Source organism: Manis pentadactyla, chromosome 4 (genome assembly GCF_030020395.1).
Source record: "Manis pentadactyla isolate mManPen7 chromosome 4, mManPen7.hap1, whole genome shotgun sequence".
Taxonomy (NCBI): Eukaryota; Metazoa; Chordata; class Mammalia; order Pholidota; family Manidae; genus Manis; species Manis pentadactyla.
Window position 1 is genome coordinate 72586165 of NC_080022.1, and position 25486 is coordinate 72611650.

General features: G+C 38.1%; 1 protein-coding gene across 1 annotated transcript; it reads left to right on the forward strand.

Annotated features, from left to right (window-relative positions):
• Positions 1-8266: 8266 nt before the first annotated feature.
• LOC130683375 (serine/threonine-protein kinase PLK4-like) lies at positions 8267-11464 on the forward strand. Its single transcript, XM_057500380.1, is given in 2 exon segments — positions 8267-8602; positions 8605-11464. Coding segments are annotated over 2 exon segments (2901 nt in total). The 5' UTR covers positions 8267-8511; the 3' UTR covers positions 11415-11464.
• The last annotated feature ends 14022 nt before the right edge of the window (positions 11465-25486 follow it).

The following is a 25486-nucleotide window of genomic DNA, read 5'->3' on the forward strand; positions in this document are numbered from 1 at the left end:
CAAACAAACCGAGCGAAGCGAAGGCGAGCGCACAGAGAGTCGGGGTGCAGAGAGAGTTGAGTCCGGAGAAAGAGCCAGCGGGAGGGCGAGTCTGGGCTGGAGGCTGCAAAGTTTTGGTTAGGGAGATGGAGAAAGGGAAAGTGCTCTCCTGGCTGCCACCACATCACCTTCACCCTCCCCATTGTCACTATTGCATGAGGCGAGTCTAACAGCAAGTCCTAGCCTGAGAGAGAACAAAGATTGGATGGACACAGTATGAGTACAGGTGTATCTCAGTGCAATGTGTTCTAGAAACGTTCCGAATCATTTTAATTGCACAGGGAGGTAGCTATTCAATGGTAATTTGTAGCGATTCCAGTTCAATTAGGAAGAACACTTTTCTCAAAAAAAATCACCACCCATGTTCTCTAAGTCTGTTTTCTTTTCTTTCCTTTTTTTCCCAATTAATGCATGCTAACACAAAACTAATTATGACACCAGCCAAAACTTGTAAAATGGAGCGCAAATACAGTGCCCCCAGCACCCCCCTAACATTTCATTTTCATCAAAACTGGGTTGAGAAACAATTGGATTGAAATTGAGTAACAGTGTTCTTTGGAAATACCAACTCTCTCAAAAGCATTAAACCTCGTGTTCTTTGTAAGTACCTTGGGTTTTCGAAGATCAGTTAATCTATCAGTGATTGATAAGAATCAGTGTTGCCATCATCCCTGATTTCGGAGTTACATTTTTTAGTATTTACATACTAGAAAGGGCCTTTTGAATAGCTTGTGAATGTACACCTAATTCCTAGCACATTAACTGCACATATTAAGTACTCAAAAAATGTTTGTTCAACAAATGAATCTTTCATAACAATAAAAAAATTTATCAGTAACTTACCTATTTCCAATTATATTTCTCTACATAGGTTCTTCTTTTTCCACCAAAGGCTCCAGTCTCTTTGCTTTAAGCTACACTACCTTAGTATCTAGTCTCTGCTTCCTGGCGTAATTTTACCTGCACCTCTATTTGCAGAAATCTTACCATCCTTTAAGACCACTCAACTGCCTTCTATATAAAGTCATCTTTGATCTCCCAGAGAGACATGATCTCTCCAATAGTCCTTTATTCATACCCACTCATAGTATATTTCTTGTTTTTTGTATTAGACAAGGCATGCCCTATCTCCCATACAAAAAAATTCATAAACTCCTTAAGGGCAGAGACTATTTATAATTGACTTGCTCTTGTCCACAGTATTTTTAAGTCAGTTTTAATTTAGAGGAAACAAATAGCTTGAATTTCCAGTCTATTGCCTTATTCTCCACTAGATCATACTGTTAGTGTTTTAAAATTCTTTCAGAGATCACAAAGAAACACAGCTTGTTAAATAATCCTTATCCAGGAAAATGCAATGAAATGTTACACTGTAACTTGCATACATTCCTATTTATAGTTTTTCAATGTTTTTATTCCATGGTACCAAGCTATTCAATGAATAGTCAAGGCATAAAATTATGTCCCAGTGAAATATTCCCATAGGAAATAACTGATAATAAAGCTACAATGATAGTCTACAGGCACAATTTGATCCCTCAGAAACTGTTGCCATTTCAACTCTTGGTTGCAAAATTTTTTTATTCTTTGTAGTTAACATAGATGTTAAGAATACCATAAATTGCATACATGTGTGTGTGTGTATGTGTGTATACATATAGAATAGAAATACATAATAAACCTTGAGTAGAAAAATATAACCTTGGAGGTCTAGGCTGAACTTTTTCATTAATTCAACTTTTAAACTTTTTGAGTTCATTGGCCAGTATAAAATACTACACATTGTTCTACACATTACTCAGAACTGAGACTGATGCTGTACAGCACAACTGAACTTAATGCCGCTTTGAAACTGAGATTGTTCTATCACATAAATTCATAATTTTTAAGAAGAGCTATGGGCCACAGCAGGAATTAATATGGGAATTATGGTTATGTGACACTACTTAATGACCTAAAATATGCAAATTTCACTTTTCTTTATGTGCATTACACTTCAATAAAAAGCTTAGTAAAATGTAATTCTAAGTGCCCATGGAACTTATATTATATATATTAAAATTAAGACACTGACAAGACCTGAATATAAGGTATACTTTGTGAATCCTTTTCGTTTTAACAATTTATACCCTATTCCCCAGTTAATATCAATTTTCATATATTTCTAGCCAACAGATTTCTATGAAAATTAGGAGGTGGGGTACATTTTCTAGTGTTTGTCCTTGTTTCTCACTGACTTGGAAATTATTTTGATGCTCTGTGAATTAACTATGTGTTGGCACAGTCACAGAGATGGAATGCCTAGGATGATAATTCAACTTTTCAACTTTTTGAAGGGGTGGTACTGACTCAATCTGAGAGAAGGCAGGGAAAGCAGAGAGGGTTGAAGCCTAGGGCTAAGTTTAACAGTTACACCAGGAAACTGTCTAGGTATATTATGGTTATTTTCTCTGCAGTTTAGAGTGCAGTTGTCTCACTGCTGCTGTCCTCCAACACCCTCTTAGTGGAACCATCGGCAAGTTTAACTCTGGCATTTGTCCAGGTCTCCCTCTCTCCAAACTGTCTTCTAGGGATCCTCTGGTGTAGATCTGCCTGGTTGCAGCAATGCTGAGTAAAAAGTGCTTCATCTTAAAGCTGACCACACTACCACTGCCATAAGAATCAAAATGACATGTTCCCAGTACAAGTATTATTGTTCACGTTTTCATAATTAACAACATCAGGCAACTGGTAATGTTCCTCATCTCATCCCCCACCTCCAACCAAAGAAATAAAAAGGAAGCCTTTATTAAATATGCATGTACTAAAACATATTTACTAAGTACATACAAATGTATGTAACAATATGTACAGTAGGAACAGTGTTTTAGAAATATGTAATGTTTTAGTACATATATGTTAGTACATTTAGAATATTCACTGATACTTCAGATTCTCTTACCATGCATTTGGAATACGTAGAGTAACTTGCTCCGGGTTACCTTAATAACTGCAGGGGAATTCGAACCCCATCTCTCTGAAGCGGAAGCCGCTGTGGCCCTGGGATGTTGCCCTGGGACGTTGCCTTGTATAGAAAAAGAGAAGAAACACTTGCTATAAGAGTACTTGCACTGACCTGAACCTTTGTTTTCCTACATTATTTAGTTGGTCACCTTTCAGAGAAGAGTTTAATATTTTATGAGCTTTTTGTGAAAAGCAGCTGAACATTGGAAAGTTGCTTGCTGAACTGTTGAATGCTTCTCCAAGCAGTCCTCTTAAGGACGTTAGAAAGAATCCTGTAACATATTAATAAATATTAATATAAATATTAAGCCACAATGTGAGACTGCACCCTGTAAATGCAGCCTCATTTTAGAAGTAGGTCAAGTTACAATTAAATACTTCAAAAGCAAAATATTTCCATCCTTAAAACCACAGGAGCTCTCTGATAAGCCCGTTTCAAGGGTGATCCGATGGCATAGCCTATCTTTCCTAAATGTCTTATACCTCAGGGTTACCCACAATTGATAAAGGGAAGTGGCCCTTTTTCAAAGTTATTGATCTAATAAAAAGAGTTGATATAATATCAACATTTTTCACCCTAATGAAATAATGGATCTAATAATGGACCTAGGTCAAAATCACCATGGCTACTAACATTACATGGCTTCTGATAAAGTACACACCACCTATGAGGTATTCTTACCAAAAATGAAGCTTGAGTCTGATCAGCCTCAATATCTGATTACCAATTTCCAAGAATTACAGAAAACAGGAGTGCATGTTAACACCATAGGAAATGTAAAATCCAGACTATGGGAAAGAGAATCCAGTTTCTTCAATGCATTAACCAATTGCAAAGTATGGACTTTAAAAAAAATGTTTACAGGAATCCAGGTTTTTAAATAGATACTGGCAACTGTTTAAAGCAATACAACTTTGAAAGCAGCCAAGTGGTTAACATTGCAGGAATGGCAAGAGAATATTGAAATTCAGGTCCAAGACCTCTAATTCCCATCAAACCTTAAGTGGTAATAATGGAAATGATTTGAAGTCAGGCAGGATCAGTTCAGATCCTAACCTAATCAGTCATATACCCCAAAACCAATAATCATGGTGAGCTCTTGTTCGTTTTTGCCAATTCCAGATCATCATTCCTCCTTCCTCTGAAAACTCCACAGCTCTTTTGAAATAGATGGCATTAAACCATTTCACCTGCTGCCTCTGCTTTTTGTAGTCATCTGCCAACTTCCCCTTCATTCGTTCTAGCCTCTGCCTCACTCTCTCTTTCTCCCCTCTATTTGTCTTGTCATCACTTTTGGTGATTGCATTATTCACAAAAAGGATCCATCCAATAACCTGGCCTGTTGTGTTTTTGAACTTCTCTTACGATCTTGTCCTCCACCCACCTCAGCCACCCAATCCCAGAGTCATACATTGGACTTTGTCATAACCAATAAGGGCAAACCCTCCAGACACCACTTCCTATACTCTAGCTCACTCCCTCCAGCTCCCAGGCTCTAGCAATACTTTGATCCCACTCTCCCATCGGTCTATCACTCTCTTTCTGTCCTTTCTTCCTTCTGAGCTTTTTCAGGTTAGATTGCATGGTCCTTGTCTACATCCTCCACTCTCTTGTCCCTCTTTTCCATTGTCCTACCCACTTGGCAAGACCTCAACACTGGTTAAAACAAACTTTCCCACATATTTTGCAGTGACACTTGGACATCTTAATGTGGCTGGAGAAAAACACATCACTGCCAAACCACTCTATTAAGTATCCTCAGTCCCTTTTCACTCTCTTCTCTTTCTCAGCTTTTCATACCATCACCCCCATCTCTATTATTACTTTTCTTTTTGTTACACTGAGATAACAGAAACATTCAGGAGTGAACTACTCCCTCATTCTTCCACCACCACATCCACCGGCTGGCATTATGAGCACTCTGATAGCCCCCCTCCTCAGCTGCCCCTGTGCCTCCCTGAGCTCGCTCTCCATCGCCCCCTCCTCCCTCTTCACACTGCCCTCCAGTCCCACTGGCTTCCTTGCTCCTCCAACACACCAGGCACACTCCTGCCTCAGACTCTTGGCGTCTGCTCTTCCCTCTGCCTGAAATGACTTCTGAGTGACTCCCTCCTTCCCTGCATTCAAGTCTCACTCAAATGTTACCTCTTCAGAGAGCCCTTCCCTGACCACTCTATTTAAAGTAATACCCCTCTCACTTCCCATCCACTCATTTTACTTTATTTTTCTTTGTGTACTTATTACTATTTAATATTACATTAGATATTTATTTATGTGACACTCCCTACCCCCCAAATGTTATAACCTCACCTTAGAGAATATTCTGGCACATGTAAGTGCTCCATAGATATTTGTTGAATGAATGTGTGATTTTCATGCTCAAGAGCAAGCTAATATATGTTTCCATTTCCTCCAGGGGTAAATTGGTTTGCTGTGATTTCAAAGGGTATTGTTAAGAGGATTAAAAGGAGTGAGAGATTGCATAGATGAACCTGAGAAATATTACACTGAGTGAAAGAAGTCAGGCACAAAAGGCCACGTATTGTATGATTCCATTTATATGAATTGTCCAGAATAAGCAAATTCATACAGACAGAAAGCAGATTACTGGTTGCCATGCGCTAGGGGGTGGGGTTGGGGGGAAGTGAGGTGTGACTGCTAACAGGTATGGACTTTCTTTTTAGGATAATGAGAATGTTCTAGAATTAGATTGTGGTAATGGTTGCACAACCTTGTGAATATGCTAGAAACCACTGAATTATACACTTTGAAATGGTGAATTATATGGTAAGATAATTATATCTCAATTATTTTTAAAGGGAGCATTATCTTCCTGTCCTCTTACCTTTACATGTACTCCCAGCTAATATTCATGAAATATCTCAATGGGAAAAGAAAATGTTTTAAGGGAACCTTCAAGGGGTGATTGGAGATGAAAATAAGAACAGCTTGGAAGCTGTTCCATTGGGCAGTTTCTGTCAGAAGTGCTTTGCCTTACCAAATCCTAATTTTTCAATAAAGCTTTCAGTTCTACATATTCAACAAATTTATACCAGTGGCCTCTTACTTAAAGTTTACTTTTCTCAATTACTAAATAAATCCAAATCTATGCATACAAAATTAAATAAACAAAAAGACTTTCCTGACCCCCCTCAACCTCTCACTGCCACCAAGAAAACAAAACAAAAACATTTTCATTATTTAGAAATATTTCCTTTATTTTCCTGCTGGCAATTCATGTTTCTTCCATGTAAACAAAACCAAAGAGCATTACTTACACTTACAAGTAAGAAACTACAGACAGAAGCTATAATTACACTGAAAAAGATAAGTAAGTAAACACAATGTTAGCCTGTTATATTCCTTTGCGGGATAGTTTTACCTAAGGCAAACGTTAAGGACCTATATATTAGCTAACATTTTAGAATAGAAGAAACCAATTTAGGGGAAAAAACAACCCAAAATCTGCCTGATAATATCTTTCCTGATTAAAGTCATCTGATTATTCAATTATCTGTAAAGAGGGATCTTCCGGTCAGCACTTAGTTCATTAACTATTTCAGGTAATCCAAAAACAATGCTGGACTCTTTTTACTATGTAAAACCAGTAATTTCCCTCCAAAGCCTATTTTCATAAGACCACATGTGAATATTAATGTGTCCATGGTTTTACTTTTAAAAAATCTCAACTTTATTTCAATTGTTATTTTAAGTTGTGGTACATACATTATGACACATACAAGAAAGGGGAACAAACATGGTGTTTGGTTAAAAATGTCCATTAAGTGTAGAAATTGTAGATTCCAAGAAATACATTTCATGTGGTGTTAAGGACTGAATAGTTGTGTCTTCCCAAATTTCCTGTGTTGGAGCCCCAGTGTGGTGCTACCTGGAGATAGGGCCTTTGGGAGGTAATTAGGTCATGAGGGCGAGGTGTTGGTCTGAGAGGATTAATGACTTTATGAGAAGAGACCCAGACAGCTTGAGTCCTCTTTCCACATAGAGAACAAGAAGAGTCCATGTGAGCTGTCTTAGTCCATTTGGGCTGCTATAACAAAAATACCATAGACTGAGTGGTTTATAAATGACAAACATTTATTTCTCATAGTTTCAGGTGGGGAAGTCTAAGATCAAGACACCAACAGATTTGCTGTCTGGTGAGAGCCTGCTTCCTGGTTCACATAAGGTTTTCTTTTCTCTGTGTCCCCACATAGTGGGAGGAGCAAGGGGACTCTCTGGGGTCTCTTTTGTAAGGGTACTAATCTCGTTCAGGAAGTCTCCATCCTAAGGACCTAATCATGTTCCAAAGGCCCACCTCCAACTTCCATCCAAACATATTGGACATTATTTAACATACAAATGGTGGGGGGAACAACATTCCATCTCCAGCAGGAGCCCACAGTGAGAAGACTGTCCTTGCAAGCCGAGGAGGGAAACCTTATCGGAAACCAACCATACTGGCTCTCTTATCCCAGACTTCCAACCTCCAGAATTGTAAGAAAATTAATTTGTGTTTTTTTAAGCCGCTCAGTCTACTGTATTTTGTTACAGCAGCTTGAGCAGACTAAGACAAGTGGGTTCTTTTAAAATAGGAAAGCTTTTAAAAATAACATGTTTTCAAAGGGCTATAGGTAGGTAATTGAAGCAGTGAAATATTTAGCGTTATGCATATTTGTGGTAATACTGGTAAATCACACCAGAATGGTAAGACAATTTCTTTGCTCTGAAAAATTCTGCCTCCGGTTATTAATTATAAGAGAAATAGACAAAGAAATTCTTTCTTGCATTATACTTTCCTTGAAGGTTATTCTTTGAACCCATAGGGCCCAACATGGCAGATTTTTACCCATCTTTTGAAATCTGAACACGAGTCTCAAGTCATATTCCTCTTCACAAAACACACCTTCTTACCATTTTTATTAAACAACACATCCAAGAGTTAATGAAGCTCTTTCACACAATAATAATGAATTCAGGATGAAGAATAGGACAATCTATTTTACCACCAGAGTAAATAAAATCACCATTTCTGTTGACTTATTTAAGATGAAGCATGATGACAATTTTCCTACATGCACCTAGAGATACAAATAAGAGCGGCTTAAAAGCTCTTGCATTGGGCAATCACTGTCTAAATGTTTTCAACAAATCATATCCTAATTTTCAATAGAGCCCTCAATTCTACATATTCAACAAATAGATAGAGATGGCTTCTTAATTAAGAGAGGTAAGAGTCATAACCGGGATGCAACCGGCGGGAGTTTTTCAAAATGGGAGCGCGGAGGCGCCGCCCAGGCTTCGGAAGGTGCCCGGGAGACCTTTCGGTGGCTTTGCTGTCGTCGCCAGGAGCGGCGGCCTAGTAAGCCGAGCCTGATGGGCGCCAAAATCGGCTGGCTGCTTGGAGCGCTGCCTCGACGGAACTGCGTGACGGAAGCTAATCCGGGAAGGACAGGCAGGGGCCTGGAAATATGGTGACCTGCATCGGAGAGAAGATCGAGGATTTTAAAGTTGGAAATCTGCTTGGTAAAGGATCATTTGCTGGTGTCTACAGAGCCGAGTCTATCACACTGGTTTGGAAGTTGCAATCAAAATGATAGATAAGAAAGCCATGTACAAAGCTGGAATGGTACAGAGAGTACAGAATGAGGTGAAAATACATTGCCAATTAAAGCATCCTTCTATATTGGAGCTGTATAACTATTTTGAAGATAACAATTATGTGTACCTAGTATTAGAAATGTGCCATAATGGAGAAATGAACAGGTATCTAAAGAACAGAATGAAACCATTCTCAGAAAATGAAGCTCGACACTTCATGCACCAGATCACCACAGGAATGTTGTATCTCCATTCTCATGGTATATTACACCGGGACCTGACACTTTCTAACCTCTTACTCACACGAAATATGAACATCAAGATTGCTGATTTTGGGCTGGCAACTCAGTTGAAAATGCCACATGAAAAGCACTATACATTATGTGGAACTCCTAATTACATTTCGCCAGAAATTGCAACACGAAGTGCACATGGACTTGAATCTGATGTTTGGTCCTTGGGCTGTATGTTTTATACATTGCTTATTGGAAGACCACCTTTTGACACTGACACAGTCAAGAATACATTAAATAAAGTAGTACTGGCAGATTATGAAATGCCAACTCTTTTGTCAAGAGAGGCCAAGGACCTCATTCACCAGTTACTTCGTAGAAACCCAGCAGATCGTTTGAGTCTGTCTTCAGTATTAGACCATCCTTTTATGTCCCGAAAGTCTTCAACAAAAAGTAAAGATTTAGGAACTGTAGAAGACTCAATTGATAGTGGACATGCCACAATTTCTACTGCAATTACGGCTTCTTCAAGTACCAGCATAAGTGGTAGTTTATTTGACAGAAGAAGACTTTTGATTGATCAGCCACTCCCAAATAAAATGACTGTATTCCCAAAGAAAAATTCAAGTGACTTTTCTTCTTCAGGAGATGGGAACAGTTTTTATACTCAGTGGGGAAATCAAGAACGACAAACCAGAAATAATGGAAGGGGAAGAGTAATCCAAGATGCAGAAGAAAGGCCACATTCTCGATACCTACGTAGAGCCCATTCCTCTGATAGATCCAGCACTTCCAATAGTCAGTCTCGAGCAAAAACATATACAATGGAACGATGTCACTCAGCAGAAATGCTTGCAAAATCCAAAAGACCAGGAGTAAATGAGAGTGAAGAAAGATGCTCACTCACAAACAGCAATGTCAATATTTTTCACTTCTTTAAAGAAAAGACATCCAATAGTTCCGGATCTTTTGAAAGACCTGATAATGATCAAGCACTCTCCAATCATCTTTGTCCAGGAAAAACTCCTTTTCCATTTTCAGACAAGACATCTCAGACTGAAATGGTGCAACGGTGGTTTGGGAATCTGCAAATAAATGCCCATTTAAAAGAAACTACTGAGCACAACAGCATTAACCCAAACAGAGATTTCCAGGGCCATCGAGATGTGCGAGACTCGTCAAGAAATGCCTGGACTGACATAAGAGCGAAAAACAGCCCTGATGCTTCTGACGATGTGCATTCTGCAAAACAGCTGAATACCATGAAATATACGACTGCATTTCACAGTAAACCCGAGATAATTCAACAAGAGTCCATTTTTGGCTTAGACCCTCTTTCTGAACAAAGCAAGACTAGAGGCGTGGAGCCACCAGTGGGTTATCAGAAACGTACATTACGAAGCATTACATCTCCTTTGACTGCTTATAGGTTAAAACCAATCAGACAGAAAACCAAAAAGGCTGTGGTAAGCATACTTGATTCAGAAGAGGTATGTGTGGAGCTTCTAAAGGAGTATACATCTCAAGAATATGTGAAAGAAGTTCTTCAAATATCTAGTGATGGAAATATGATCACTATTTATTATCCAAATGATGGAAGAGGTTTTCCTCTTGCTGATAGACCGCCCTTACCTACTGACAACATCAGTAGCTATAACTTTGACAATTTACCAGAAAAGTATTGGCGAAAATATCAATATGCTTCCAGATTTGTACAGCTTGTAAGGTCTAAATCTCCAAAAATCACTTATTTTACAAGATATGCTAAATGCGTTTTGATGGAGAATTCTCCTGGTGCTGATTGTGAGGTTTGGTTTTATGATGGAACAAAGATACACAAAACAGAAGATCTTATTCAGGTGATTGAAAAGACTGGGAAATCTTACACCTTAAAAGGTGAAAGCGAAGGTAACAGCTTGAAAGAAGATATAAAAACGTACATGGATCATGCTAATGAGAGCCATCGCATTTGTTTAGCACTGGAATCCATAATTTCAGAAGAGGAAAAGAAAAGTGGCAGTGCTCCGTTTTTCCCAATAATCATAGGAAGAAAACCTGGTAGTACTAGTTCACCAATATCACCTCCTCCTCCTATGGATCTAGACTACCCAATGAGAGAGAGACCGTCTTTGAATAGAATGGTCTTCAATAGTGCTACTTCTAAACAGGCACCAGTACTTAATCCTTCTATAGTTAAAAATGATGGACTTGGACTTACAACTACAGCCTTTGGAACAAACATCTCTTCTACTAGTGTAAAAGATTGTCTTCCTAAAACAGCACAACTTATGAAATCTGTTTTTGTGAAAAATGTTGGTTGGGCCACACAGTTAACTACTGGTGCCGTGTGGGTTCAGTTTAATGATGGATCACAGTTGGTCGTACAGGCAGGAGTGTCTTCTATCAGTTACACATCACCAAATGGTCAGACAACTAGGTATGGAGAAAATGAAAAATTACCAGAATACATCAAACAGAAATTACAGTGTCTTTCTTCCATCCTTTTGATGTTTTCTAATCCAACTCCTAGTTTTCCCTGACTAAAGCTCCCTTTAGATACATAAATTTAATAAATAACATTTTTGTTGGCTTTCAAAAAAAAAAAAAAAAAAAGAGTCATAACCGATATTGTGATGGTCAACAGAGGAGCCAGTACCCTATGAAAATTCAGAAATTGCTCTGAAAACCAAAGAAAAGTTTCATGTAAAGACAACTAGATCTCACACATCTACAATAAGGTCCAAAAGTGCCTGCCAGGATCAGGCAATGTGCCAGTGAGTATACCAGTTCAGGAGAGCAACCAGAAAACCACGCCTGCATAAAAGGGAACAACTGCTTTCTCAGCTCAAGGAATGAAGAACTACAAAGAACCACCCCTCATCCTTGTCTCATGTTCCTTTTTTTAAGCCTTTGGCTAAGGAGGTGAGTTTCACATTTTAAAACTGTACAGACTAATGCTGGATGCGTCACCCAAATACATGTATTGGTTGCCAGTTTTTGACCTCTTACCCTCAGGAAATATAACACAGAAAAATTGTGTACAGAAGAAAGGGAAGCTCAGTATCAAATTTTAAATACTCTTTTGTCAGATCCATGACCCAGTGGGCCAGTGTCTATGGTGATGATCAAATTTCCTCCTCTTGCCTTATTTTTCATCATTATAATCTCAGTGTCATCATGAGCCTCATGAATTTTGTGAATAGTGAAGAGTGTTTTTACTTTACCTCCTGGTCTGATTCTCATCAAAAGCCTTTGGGAGTAGGCAGAACAGAGATTGTCACAACCACATTCATATGGGATAGTGAGACCCTGAAGAGGGAAGCCACTTAATCATAGTTATTCAGGCCTGAGGGGGAACCAAGTTCTCCAAGTTTCTAAAACAAATGTCTTCATTTTTAATCTGATGGAAGCGATTCTCTCTTTAAAAAACATTAATAACTTGGAAATACAGGAAGGCAAAAATAAATGAAAGAAATCTCTTGTAACTACACCCCACCACCCACAAACCCCCTTCCAAAACTATTAAAGTGGAATTCCACTTCACATGTAGGATTGCTGTTGCTGGGAGACCATATTTTTCAATATTTCGACATCATTAGTAGTATTAAAATAATATTCTGTTAATACAGAACAATTTTCTTAGAGTGTGATATTTTACTATAAACATTGATATGCTATTTGCTAGCATATTTGATCTAACAGGTCTGAAGAAAGAAGAAGTAAAATATAAAAAGAATGGGGACGTAAACATGACACATGGATGGAATGCATTTTACGAGAAGAATTTCAAATAGACCCAATAGAGAATGCCATTTCTAGCAGGATCTCTGTGAAATTACACTGGGGGGAAAAGACTGGTTTTCTTCAAATGCAGAAGTTCACTAATCTGGAAACTTTTTCTTTTATTAATGCACACCAGTTGGCAACCTCATAATTACACACCCGAAGATTATTCAAATAAAAAGGGAACAAAGCTCCTAAACAAAGTTCAGTGCATAAGTCAAGACTGCCTGGAGGTACAGAAAGTTTTATGTCTCTGTTTACTTCAGGAATAAATTAAATAAATGCATATTTAATATATGAATCACAGTTTTATTTGGTCTACATACTACAGACAGGCAGAAATAAGAGAATTCTTTCTCAGATAAAATTTATTCCTGCAAACTGAACTATATCCACAGGTCCAGATAGCTCCCCCTAGAATATACTCATGAGAGAAAATATCTGCAAAGCAAAAAAGCAAACTAGGGTTTTGGGTATAATGTACCCTTTATCTTTTAATTATAGCACATGGACAGAATGCATGCAGCACCTGTTTGAGGACTCTGAAGAGTAAGTAGTGAGTGGCAGGTGGACTGAGGAAGACCAGAATTCAAAGTACCACCAAATTGGTGGTGAGCTTACCTTTTCTCTTTTTCTTCTAGTATCCCTTGACCAGAATGCAATGTAGCCACACAACTGGAAGTAGCACTGGGGCCCGAAAAGGAGAATTCCAGAAGCCCTCTAGTCTCTACCATGCAAGTGGAAAGGAGTGCCTAACACTTAGAGAATGGACAGCCATCCCTGGGTTTCCTCTTTTCTCTCTTCTCTGTTGCTCCACCTCTCAAGCAGCCCCACAGTGGTGATGATGGAGGCCACAGTGGGGGCCTACAGGAGCCAGGGCTCTAAGGAAGGGGAGCCTTGATCTCTGGGCCCAGGAGGGCAGGACAAACCCCCATTGCCATTTTGTTCCTCTCCATCCTCCTGCTCCACACAGCATTCAAGCAGTCATAGAAGTGCGCAATAGAACAAGATAACTAAAGCCATGCTTGATGGCCCAAGGACCAAAAGGGGGTGTACCAGGGACTGGAAAGGACTTGAGAGATTTCACCATACCCTGGATGTCTGTGTCTCCCCAAAATCATATGTTGAAACATAACCTCCAGTATGATGGTATTAGGAAGTGGGGCCTTTGGGAGGTGATTAGGTTATAGGTGTGGAGCCCTTATGAGTGGGTTCAGCGCCTTTATAAAAGAGACTCCAGAGAGTTCCCTCAGCTCTTCTGCCCCATGAGGAAACACAGCAGGACAGCTGTCTGTGAACCAGGAAGTGGATTCTTATTAGACACCAGTTCTGCTGGTACCTTGATCTTGGACTTCCCAGCCTCCAGGATTGTGATAAATAAACTGTGGGGAGAAAAATGTTTCATTTTTAAGCCATCCAGTCTATGGTATTCTTGTTTTAGCAGTCTGAGTGGACTGAGACAGAATTTTCATTTATGTCTGGGCTTGCTACTGAGCTATGCATGTGTCCTAATCTGATCCTAAATCAGCATACCAAAGACTGAGAACTGAACCAGCAGATATACTAACACCCAGATTCCAAACTGACCACTAGATGACCTTTATGTGGGACAGATCTGAACAGGGTTGCAAAGAACTGAGTTGATATTGGAACCATAGTCCACAGAAGGTGGGTTGAGACTTGAAGCCCTAACCTAGCTAGATTGTCTATTAAAAAAAAAAAAAATCATCTACTGGATTTAAACAAGACCTAGAGTTTCAGATGTGATATGTTCAAAATGCCCAGTATACAATCTAAAAGTTCTCAGAATACAAAGAACCAGAAATCTTAACTTGCTTGGGAATAAGTCAATCAATAGACACCAATAGCATGGTGACACAGATGTTTGAATTATCTGGCAAAAACTTTAAAACAGCAATTATATAAATGCTTCAGCAAACAGTTGCAAACACTCTTATGTGGAAAAGGAGAACGTCTCAGCAAAGAAATAGAATATATAAAGAAGAACCAAACGGAAATTTCAGAATTGAAAAATACAGTCACCAAAATTTAAAAAAAAAACAAAAACCTTCACTGGATAGGCTCAAAATAATAGAGATGACAGAAAAAGGACAGATGAACTTGGAGATATGTCTATCAAGATTTTCCAATCTGAACAAGAAAAATGATTTTTAGGAAAATGAACAAAACCTAGGGATTAATGACAAAAGGTCTAACATGTACACCATCAGAGTCCCAGGAGGAGAATGTGGTGCTGCAAAAATATTTGAAGATGTAGTGACTGCAAACTTCCCAAGTTTCACAAAAGATATAAACATAGATATTAAGAAATTCAGCTGACTCTATAAACAGGATAAAGCCAAAGAAATCCATGCCCAGATATCATAATCAGCTTACTGAAAACTACAAAGAAAAAAAAATCTTAAAAGCAGCCAAAGAAAAACTATGCAGTAACTATAGTCAGACTATGAGTCAAATGATTTCAGATTCTCTCATCAGAGCCAAGGAGATCAAAAGAAAGTAGCACATTTTTCAGTGTTGAAACAATCGTCAGCTCAGAATTATACACCCACCTAGGTATCCTTCGGCAATATAGGTAAAATTTTTAAAAATTCTCAGATGAAGGAAAACTAAGATAATTCATTGCCAGTAGACCAGCTTTAAAATAATTTTTAAAGAAAGTTCTTCAGACAAAAGAGAAATGATACCAGAAAGAAACTTAGTGCTCATTCAATTTAAATTTAATGAAATTATTTGTATGTTTGAATTTAGCTCTACCATTTTCTATGTGCTTTCTGTGTGTTTCCTCTGTTACTCAATTTTTCCATTTTCTCCTTTTCAGGTTTTTGAGCACTTTTTAGTATTCCATTTTAGCTTAGCAGTGGTGATTTTGACTCTATGTCTTTGTATAGTTTTTTAGTTGGTGTCACTGTGGATATAATTGGCATATTTAACTTTTCACATTCCACTTAAAATTAGTATTTTACCACTTCAAATCTACCAGCATAATCATAAGTCCTGTTACCCTCTCCCTTTACATTATGATTGTGTTATCTCTTACATCTACATGCTGCGAAACTCTATCAAGAAAATGTTATAATTTTTGCTTTCAACCTTCAGGTATATTTTGAAGAACTTAAGAGGAAAAGAATGGTCTATTTACCTAGATATATACCATTTTTGTTTCTCCTCCTTCATTCCCTCAATGAAATTATCAGATAAAATGAAGTAGAAATTTTCCTCTTAGCAGGGCTGAAATTATCTGATAAAATGAAGTAGAGGTTTTCCCCTTAGCAGGGCTGACCTGGTCACCAACTGCTGAGCCTAATTTGCCATCAAACCAGTCCATGCCAAGTCTTCAGGATGGCAGCTTTCCTATGGGGGAACAGTATATTGCTGGAAGATTGATTGTGCTGGACCCCTTCCATCATGTCCTCCACACTCTAATCACAGTCTTAGCTCTGTTTATCAAATAATTTCTTGGGTTCCAACTATTGTCTTCAGGAAATCTGAAAAAGTCATTGCATGGTCTTGGGAAAAATGCCCAATGAGAAGTCAAGCAAAAACTTCTGACTAAAGGGTCTGAAAAGACTTGTGAAGGAGACAGGAACCAAATATTGGCTGGATTGAAATAAGTGGAAAGGCATCCCTGCCAGTGGAACAACACAAGCAAAGACACAGGGATGGGAAAGTATAGAATATACCTGGGAATTGCAAGCGACCTACTTTGATAAGGACATGGGGTTCACTCCTGGGTAAAAGGAAGTGGGAGAAGAGGTTTAACATCCAATGGGGAGAAACATCTGAAGCAAGGCTGTGTGTTAAAAGAGAAATGAGTGCTTTTTTCCCCAAATGGAAATCACACTGAAGTAAGTAGCAGTTACTGCCAAGAGCTGTCAAGACTGAAGGGAAACAAAGATTTCATTCCACAGCGTTATGTTAACAAAAGAATGAGCCAAACTATAAACGAATTCTCTGTGTAAACATTCCAAAACTGTTCTTGGAGAAACACAGGGAGCTTGGTATGCTAAAGGACCAAGAAAATGCATGGATGAGGTCAATTACAGGACAAGACAGAAAGGCAAAGAGAAATTAGGAGATGAGTTATAAGTAAAAAGGGAATCAATGAAGAGACCACCAGAAATCTCCTTTTAGGAAAATGTGGAACAGGTAGAAATTCATCTACATCAGCAAGACTCAACCCAAATTATTCTTCAAGTTTCAGCTCAAATGTTCTTTCTATCCTTGGAGAATGGCATATAGTCAATAGCTGATGAATAAATGAATGAAAGGAAAAAATGGAAAAGAAGTGAGACAAAAGACATTGGTCTTAACATAAAAACATAGATCAGACTAAGACTGTGGAGGAGAAAAGGATTTCTGAAATTGAGACAATACTTCAAGAAATCTATAGTGTCTACCATATGGTATCATTTATACATTTTGTGATTGTTTGTGGTAGGATAAATAAACAGGCCACCTATTGGTTCAGTTTTGTTACAAAATAAACTGCTCTAAAGTGGTTCATTTAATGTTAAAATTGTAGCAAATTTTTCTTTCTGAAAACCTGACAATACTTGCCACCTGCCTCCATTGCAGAGCCAATGATGGAGGCAAATGTAACATTCCTCTGACTTGAATAAAAGCTACTGAATGATATTTTCAAAAAGACATCTTTTTTTAAAAAAAGGAAAGGGGCACATAAGACATTGGATAACTATGTTCCACCAAGGGAGACAGTTCTATTAAAATACATCCCTTAAGAAAAGGGTATTTTGCCAAATACATTAAATGTTAAGCATTTTTAAAACAACTTTGAAATATAATTTCTTTATGGAATATTAACATTAATAAAAATCAGTGAAGTGCACATTATGGAAGATGTTTTAATAGTTTATATCATTCTCTATAATAAGCTGAGATTTGGTATCCCAGAGTTAAATGACCTAGTTGTTATTCTCCCCACTTCAAAAAAGATGAATGCTATTCTGATAAGGATTTTTGTTATTAGAAAGTGCTAGCTGCTAGAAATATTAAAAATATTTACAATATTTGTTGAAGGGAAGTCCTAATCTCTATTCTAATTACTCTCACCCCATTAAATAACCTTTCCCAATAATAACTTACATTTTCATACCTTTTTAAATTTTTTACCTAGTCTGTCTCTGTTTTAGGAATAAAAGGTAGCAAATCTTAGCTGGGAATTTACTTTCTAACCAGGAATATCTGAGATCACTCCAATTTCAGAGTTTTTCTAACACATGGAAAAACAGTTCTCTGAACTATCAAAAGGAACATACAAATTAAAATCTATCTTTTAATGGAAGCATTAAGATCATAAATCATGGTCAGCAGAGATGATAAAAGTCATCTCAGATGAGTAAAACACAGTCCCTCCAAGAACAGAACACTTGAGCCCAACCTAAAGAGCATCCATCAAGTGCACAGTGTGTTGGTTTATTTCAGGACAGCTCTTGAGAGCTGGGGTTATAGAGGGGAGGCCTGGTCCCATTGGCTGCTATAAATAAAATTTAGATCATTGTAGCATCTGTTATGAGGGTTTTATAGAAATACCAGAAATAACTTCAAGTATAGCCATTCAAACAAGTGCCTCTCTAAATATGTGTTTTCGGATTGCTGCTAAGCCAGGTAATAAGGGGCATTGCCACGTTTGCTAAGGCATATTTGTGTGACAGATTAGACCCTGTTTAGGCACCTATTTACAGGTCAAAGCCTGCAGGCCCTGAAAGGAGAAAGCAGGGAGCTCACTCAGCCTGGCCTCGAGCTCCCAGGCAGCTGTGTAATCCCACTGAACCTGTTTGGCAGCTTGCTCAGTCACTGCTGCAGCTTGCAGATAAGACCCTCTTGGAAAGCCTGATAGCCCTTGTCAATAAGGAAAAACTGCAGAGGGCAACTGGAATTTTCCAAAACATCAAAAGAGATTCTCTGATATGAAAAGTATTGGCACCCAGTCATTAGAGAGAGCCCATTGAATGTGATTTTTAAGGAAATAGAGATGATAATTTGTTGCTTCTTAACTAATTTGCAAATCTCAGACTAATCTTGATCATAAGCAACCATCGTTGGTGTGTTGCATCACTGAAGCAAAACAAGTCACCATAGCAATAGAAACAAGACTAATGTTGGATTTCTGCAGCTCTCTCAGCAATGGGTTGAAAATGCTATGAAAACATGGCTTAAGTTTCACAACTTTCCTATTGGATAGATATTGCAGATCCTATTTTTTACATGAGCATGAGTTTTCTTGCCTCTAGGCCGGTAGAATGGACCTAGGTCAGGGGGCACAGGAGTACCCACCCTCCCCACAACACATAATCAAGTGAACCTTCCAGCTTGAGGAGGAACAGAGCTGTCTAGTACTGGCCTGACCGTGGGTCCATACTAACATGTCCCTTCAGGGACCAGAGAATGTTGCAGAAATTCTGCTGGGTCTGTAACTTTTGCTTTTTAAAATCCTGATCACTGAAGAGAGATAGATGTTTATTACACCTAGATACCAATAAGCCTCCAACTGTGAAAGAAAAGTTACTGGAACATAATACTGAAAGCCACAAAGATATTTCAATGAAGAAAGAAAAAGACTGAGTGGGTACACAATGGTAAGCAGGCTGGAATGTAGAAGCCCAAGGGAGCCAGAAAAGAGAAAAATGTGGTGTATGTTGTCTAGTTCAGCTGTTTTAAACAGTGCCTTATCTCATTTGGTCTAATCATTCGTGGGTTCATTCTGACAGTGCTTTCACTGCTGACTGTCCTTTCCCTATACTACCATTTCTTAGTGTCAGAGGTAGAGTTTCTTTCTGGGTTATGATTTAGCTTTTATTTTCTAAACAGTTTTTCACCTGTTGTCACACATACATATGTATGGATTCACAGGATAATAACTAAAGACACTGTAAATTCTTTGTGTTGGGGTCATGGAGACACAAAGTGCTCTAACAATGTTTGTCATAGTAATTTGATTATCACAGAGTACAGTTAACTGTAAGGAAGCAGGGAGGGAAATAAAACCATTAAACAGGTCTACAAATACAAGATATAAGGATGAGGGCCATTGACAAAAGAAAATGAAAGGATTTCATTATAAGTATGAAAAGAAAATACATCTTTTAACAAGTGCTCTTTTGAACTATAGTGATAAGTTTCTCAGTCACAAAATCTAAGTCAAAAGAACTGAGGTTTTTGCTACATTTCATTATCTAAGATAAAATGAAAAAAAATCTTTAAATGATGCTTAAATACTTTTATTGCTTTAAATCAAGTTTAAATACATTAGATTATTTGATATTACTTAAATATTTCCATGACAATATTTCAAGTTTCTCCCTAAATTAATACCTAATTTAACTAGAAGTGTGATGAGGATTTTCATTCATTTATTCCCCCCATGATGAAAATAGTTTTATGTTTTCCTGATTATATGTTATACATTTTTAATATTCCAAAACAATACATAAACATAAGGAAGAAAGTACAAATAACCTAAAATCTCATTGCCTTGCCTGAGATAACCACTGGTAACATTTTGGTGCCCATTCTTATGTGCATATCATATTATCTACATATCAATTAATGTAAATGGAATATCATAAGGGATTATTTTTATTATGACAGTTGAAATATTTTTTTAATATTGCTTGGTTGGTTATTTCTTCATTCCAGGGAATCAATATAAAAATATAGTTTGCACATGTCCTTTTCTTTCCCCATGCTCATATAATCCAATACATTTATGCTGTGTGTGTGTGTATGTGTGTAATAATAAACCCTTCTTTGCACTTCATCTGTCTCATCTAAACTATGACATGGAGATCTGTCCAAGAAAACTGGTATAGTTCTAAAAATCATTCTTTTTGATGACTGCATAGTTTTTCCATTATATGGATGAGCCATAATTTAATCATTTTTCTTCCTAAAACCTGATTTTTCAGTTTTTTCCTGATGCCAAGCAAAGTTGCAGTAAGGCATCCTTGTATGTGTATCCTTTCATTCTGTTGCTTTTATTTAAATGGGGAAGTTCTTCCTATGAGTGGGATTGCTAGGAAGAGGGTATGCATATTTTTTATCTTAATGTTACTTTCCAAAATACTGTAACAATCCACATTTCCACTAGCACTTGTGTGAGAGTACCCTTGCCCACATATTCCTGAAAGCAGTTGCTATTATTTCTCTTTTATTTCTGCCAATCTGGTGTCTATAACGGGATATCTTGTTGGCCATTCCCGTACTCCTCCTGAGGCAGACATCTTGGGATGGCTTTCTTGCTTAGTGGCCATCTTGGATTTGTTCTTACATGAAGTGCTCATTTACATTCTTTGTCCATCTTCTATTAGTTTACTATTTTTTTTTTTAGCTTTTGTACAGCAGTAAAACTCTTAACCCTTCATTTCCCACATGTATTGGAAATATTTTGCCTAATCTATCATTTGTCTATTGAACTTGTAATTTTTTTCCCCACACTATATGTTTTTTATATTTGAGCAGTTACGTGTTTTTAATTTTACATTTTCTGTTTTTTTCTGCTAAAAATTTTACATTTCCTGGGTTTTATATTTTTCTGCTAAAAATAGGGTTAAATTTCCACTGTTACATTTTCACATTTAAGTTTCAAATGCATCTGAAATTTGTGTTTGAATAGAGTGAAGTAATGGTCTCACTTTTTATTCTACCACATATATAGCAAGGTGTTTGTCAGCAATATATATGAAATAAATCATCTTTAGCCAAGGAATTAAAGTACAACAGTTTAGATATAGTAAATTTCCATATGTCCTGAGACCAGGGGTATATTCAAAATATAAACCGTCAAAACAGCCTGTGCACAGATCGTCAGAATAGATACCATCTATTAGAGTCACTGCTACAGGGACACCACGCAAACCAAGTGGAGAGCAGCTCTGCTTTGAACCTATTTCTGGGTTCTCTGATCTCTTTCAATAATTTATCAGTCTATTCCTATGCCAGGATCCCATAGCATAATTTCTGATTTCAGAAATCATTAGAACTAGAAATAATATTAACTGACATTTAAATAGGCCTTACTAGTATCATGTATATTCTAGGACCTTTATATATGTAAATTCATTTAATTCTTACAACCCTATAAGTGAGGTGCATTAAACCATTTTATAAATGAAGAAACTAAGAACCAGAGAAATTAGGTAACTCCTCCAAAATAAGAAGTAAAAGTCAGGATTCAAACTTAGGCAGTCTGACTCTAGGAGTCTTTAGAGTAAGAGTATCCTTAACCACTAGGCAGTAAATATGCATTAAAAAAATCATCTCAATACAGGAAAAAACTATAAAAGCTTTTCTCTATGCTATTAAGGGCTTTAGTCATAGAACCTCTATATTAATCCCTCCTTTCTATTGCCACACTTTGTGAATAAAATAATAAAAGCTTCTATGTTTTAAATCACCTTTGTCATGGGATTTTAGTCATGGAAATTTCAAGCAAAGGCCATCACACTTGACAGATGGTAGGCACTTAGACCATTCAATTGAATTCAAAGGCTTAAGTATTCTGGATATTCTAGCAACTTTCTTAGTCCATTGTCTATTAGTTTACTTTTTTTTTTAGCTAAATAAATGTGGTTGTATATTCAATGTCAATACAACAAAATTTATTGCTCATTCCACATGTCCAGTGTGAGTTAGTGGGGTTATAGTGGGAAGTGGAGCTGCCCCATATACTCAAGGACCCAGGTCATTGGGGGCCCCGTCATTTCTTGATGCTACCAGCTCAACCAGTGGCTTTAGGGGAAGGGAGACAAGGGAGAAATCACATCCACTCTGAAACACCATGCATCCGATATCAGATAAATCATTTTGACTCACTGTGCCTTGATGAGATCAAGTCATGAGGCCTCACCTCTTGTAAGAGGGTGGGGAAGTATAGTCCTCCCATACTCCCAGGAAAGACAGGAAAACCACACCTAGGCAGAGAGTAGATATCTCTATCATGTCCTTCATCTCTCTCATCACAGTGATTTCAATCTGTTGTGATACTTTTGTCCATTCATTCTTTAAAATGATGATATAAAGTATGTAATCAGAATTTAGATAACACTTGTTCATACAAAAAGTATTATACTTGAGGTTTATATTCTTGACAAAGGTCTTGATAACAATAACATTAACAACAATGATAAAAACAACTGCAATTCATTGAGCTATTATTATTACTCAAGAATTTCTTCTTAACTATCTCACACTGTGAAATAGTTCCTAGTATTATCTGAACTTTATAGATAAGGAAGTGAGGCTTGGACAGTTCAAGCAATTTGCCCAAGGCCACTGGTGGTAAGAAGCAGGGCCAGAACTTGAGTTAATGAGGGTTGAGGCCAAAGTCCAGGTCATCCCAGCTGTGCCCAGTGACGTGCTCTGTGGACACAGCTGTGCTTCAAAGCCTCTATAACCCTTTAAAGTGGCAAAAGCAGGCTTTGATTCACAGAAGTTAGCACTGGGAAGCTTTTCAGAGTTATTTTATCCAATCCTTCCAATTTCCTTGAAAAGAAGCTATTCGCCAGGATAATTAAGCCATACAGTGGTTTAGAAAAGTTTTTTCTCTCATGTCACAGTCTCAGTGTGAATGGTTTTCGGGGCATCTTTGCCTCTACGGTCACCCACGGATCCAGGTTCCTTCCAGGAAAATGTCCTACCTTCTCCTAGGGCTTATCATGGAAGCAAGACCACCACATCCCAGTTCCAGCCAGCAGTTAGGGAGAAGAGGTCATTCAGGAGGCACAGGTAAGCTCAGGCTTCCAAAGCACCGATGAAAACCGAACACAGAAAGAGAAAGAAGACCCAAAAGGCAGTCTATGTGGGTTAAGAAAAGAGAAAATGACATTCCTTTGTTTCTGAGGCCAGAGGAGGGATTATGGGCTCAAAGTAGGAAATTCATCGGCCACAAGTTTAAAAAATATACATCGAGGACAGAACTATTTCCTGCCTTTTCTCTCTTTTTCCCTTCTCCCTACTTTCTCTCATTACAAGTGTTATGAGGAAGAAAGCAGTGTCAGTGAACTAGCACCTCACCAGGCTGATGAGCAGGACATGCTTATACCGCAAAACAGTCAAGTGGGATGCCAGGACTAAGGTATTTAATGGAACTTTGAGTCTAGCCATTAGTTAACCAGAAATATATTTTTGTTTTGTATTTTAAATTAAATTTAAAAATTTTTAAGAGGCAATGCTGTCACATGGTTTAAAAATGAAAATGAAAATGATAAATAAAGGTTTCCTCAGAGAGGTCTCCCCCCACCGTCCCTCTTCCCGTTGTGAAAATGCACCAGAGAATTAAAGAGATGATTTTATTTGGGGTATTATAATAGGGAGAATGTTCACTAATGAGCAATGTCTCAAAGAGAAGGAAGGGGGCAGGCCAACACGCCAGTCTCACGGAAGCCCTGAGGAAAAGTGCAGGGGGGTCTCGCCTCTGACAGCAGTCCTTTGCTGTCTGGAACACGAAAGCGCTGGGGCATTTCTTAACCTTCACTGTTTTTCTGGAGCACCGGACTCAGATAAAGCTCAATCTCAGGTAAAGATCAATCTTGTCCCTACTTACCCCAAACTTCCCTTGCCCTCCATAGGTTATACTTTTGTTTCTTGTGCATCATTACAGTATTTCCTTATACAAACACAAGCAAACATGACTCTATATTCTTTTTTTTAAGACTCTATTTTAGAGCAGTTTTAGGTTCACAATAAAATTGAGAGGAAGGTACAGAGATTTCCCATATACTACTGCTCCCAAATATCCACAGCCCCTCCCATTACCAACATGCCCCACCAAAGGGGTACATTTATTACAATTGGTGAACCTACATTGATACTACATAGTTCCCTAGTCTATAGTTTACATTGCAGTTCACTCTTGGTGTTGTGCATACTGTGGGTTCGGGCATATGTGTGACAACATGCACCCACACTGCAGTGTCACTCACAGCATTTTCCCTATCCTCTAAATACTCTGGGCTCTGCCTGTTCACCCCTCAGACTCATCCCAATTCCTGGCAGCCGCTGCCTTGTTACTATCTCCGCGGTTTTGACTTTTCCAGACTGCCATATGGCTGGAACCATATAATATGCAGTCTTTTCAGATTGTCTTCTGTCACTTAGTAATATGCACTTAAGTTTTTTCCATGCCTTTTCATGACCTGGCAGCTCATTTCTGTTTAGCACTGAATGATATTCCATTGTCTGGTGAATATATATTCTTATCCTTCCCTTTTTTTTATTAAGGTATTATTGATATACACTCTTATGAAGGTTTCACATGAAAAACAATGTGGTTACTACATGCACCCATGTTATCATGTTCCCCCCATACCCCACTGCAGTCACTGCCCAACAGTATATTAAGATGCCACAGAATCACTATTTGCCTTCTCTGTGCTACACTGTCTTCCCCATGATCCCCCACACCATGTGTACTAATCATAATACCTCACAGTCCCCTTCTCTCTCCTTCCACACCCACCCTCCCCCACCCCTCCCCTTTGGTAACTGCCGGCCCCTTCTTGGAGTCTGTGAATCTATTGCTATTTTGTTCCTTCGGTTTTGCTTCATTGTTATAATCCACAAACAAGGGAAATCATTATTTCACCGAACATAATATCTTCCAGCTCCATCCATGTTGTTGCAAATGGTAGGATTCGTTTCTTTCTTATGGCCAAATAGTATTCCATTGTGTATATGCACCACATCTTCTTTATCCATTCATCTACTGATGGACACTTAGGTTGCTTCCATACCTTGGCTATTGTAAATAGTGCTGTGATAAACATAGGGGTGTATATGTCATTTCCAA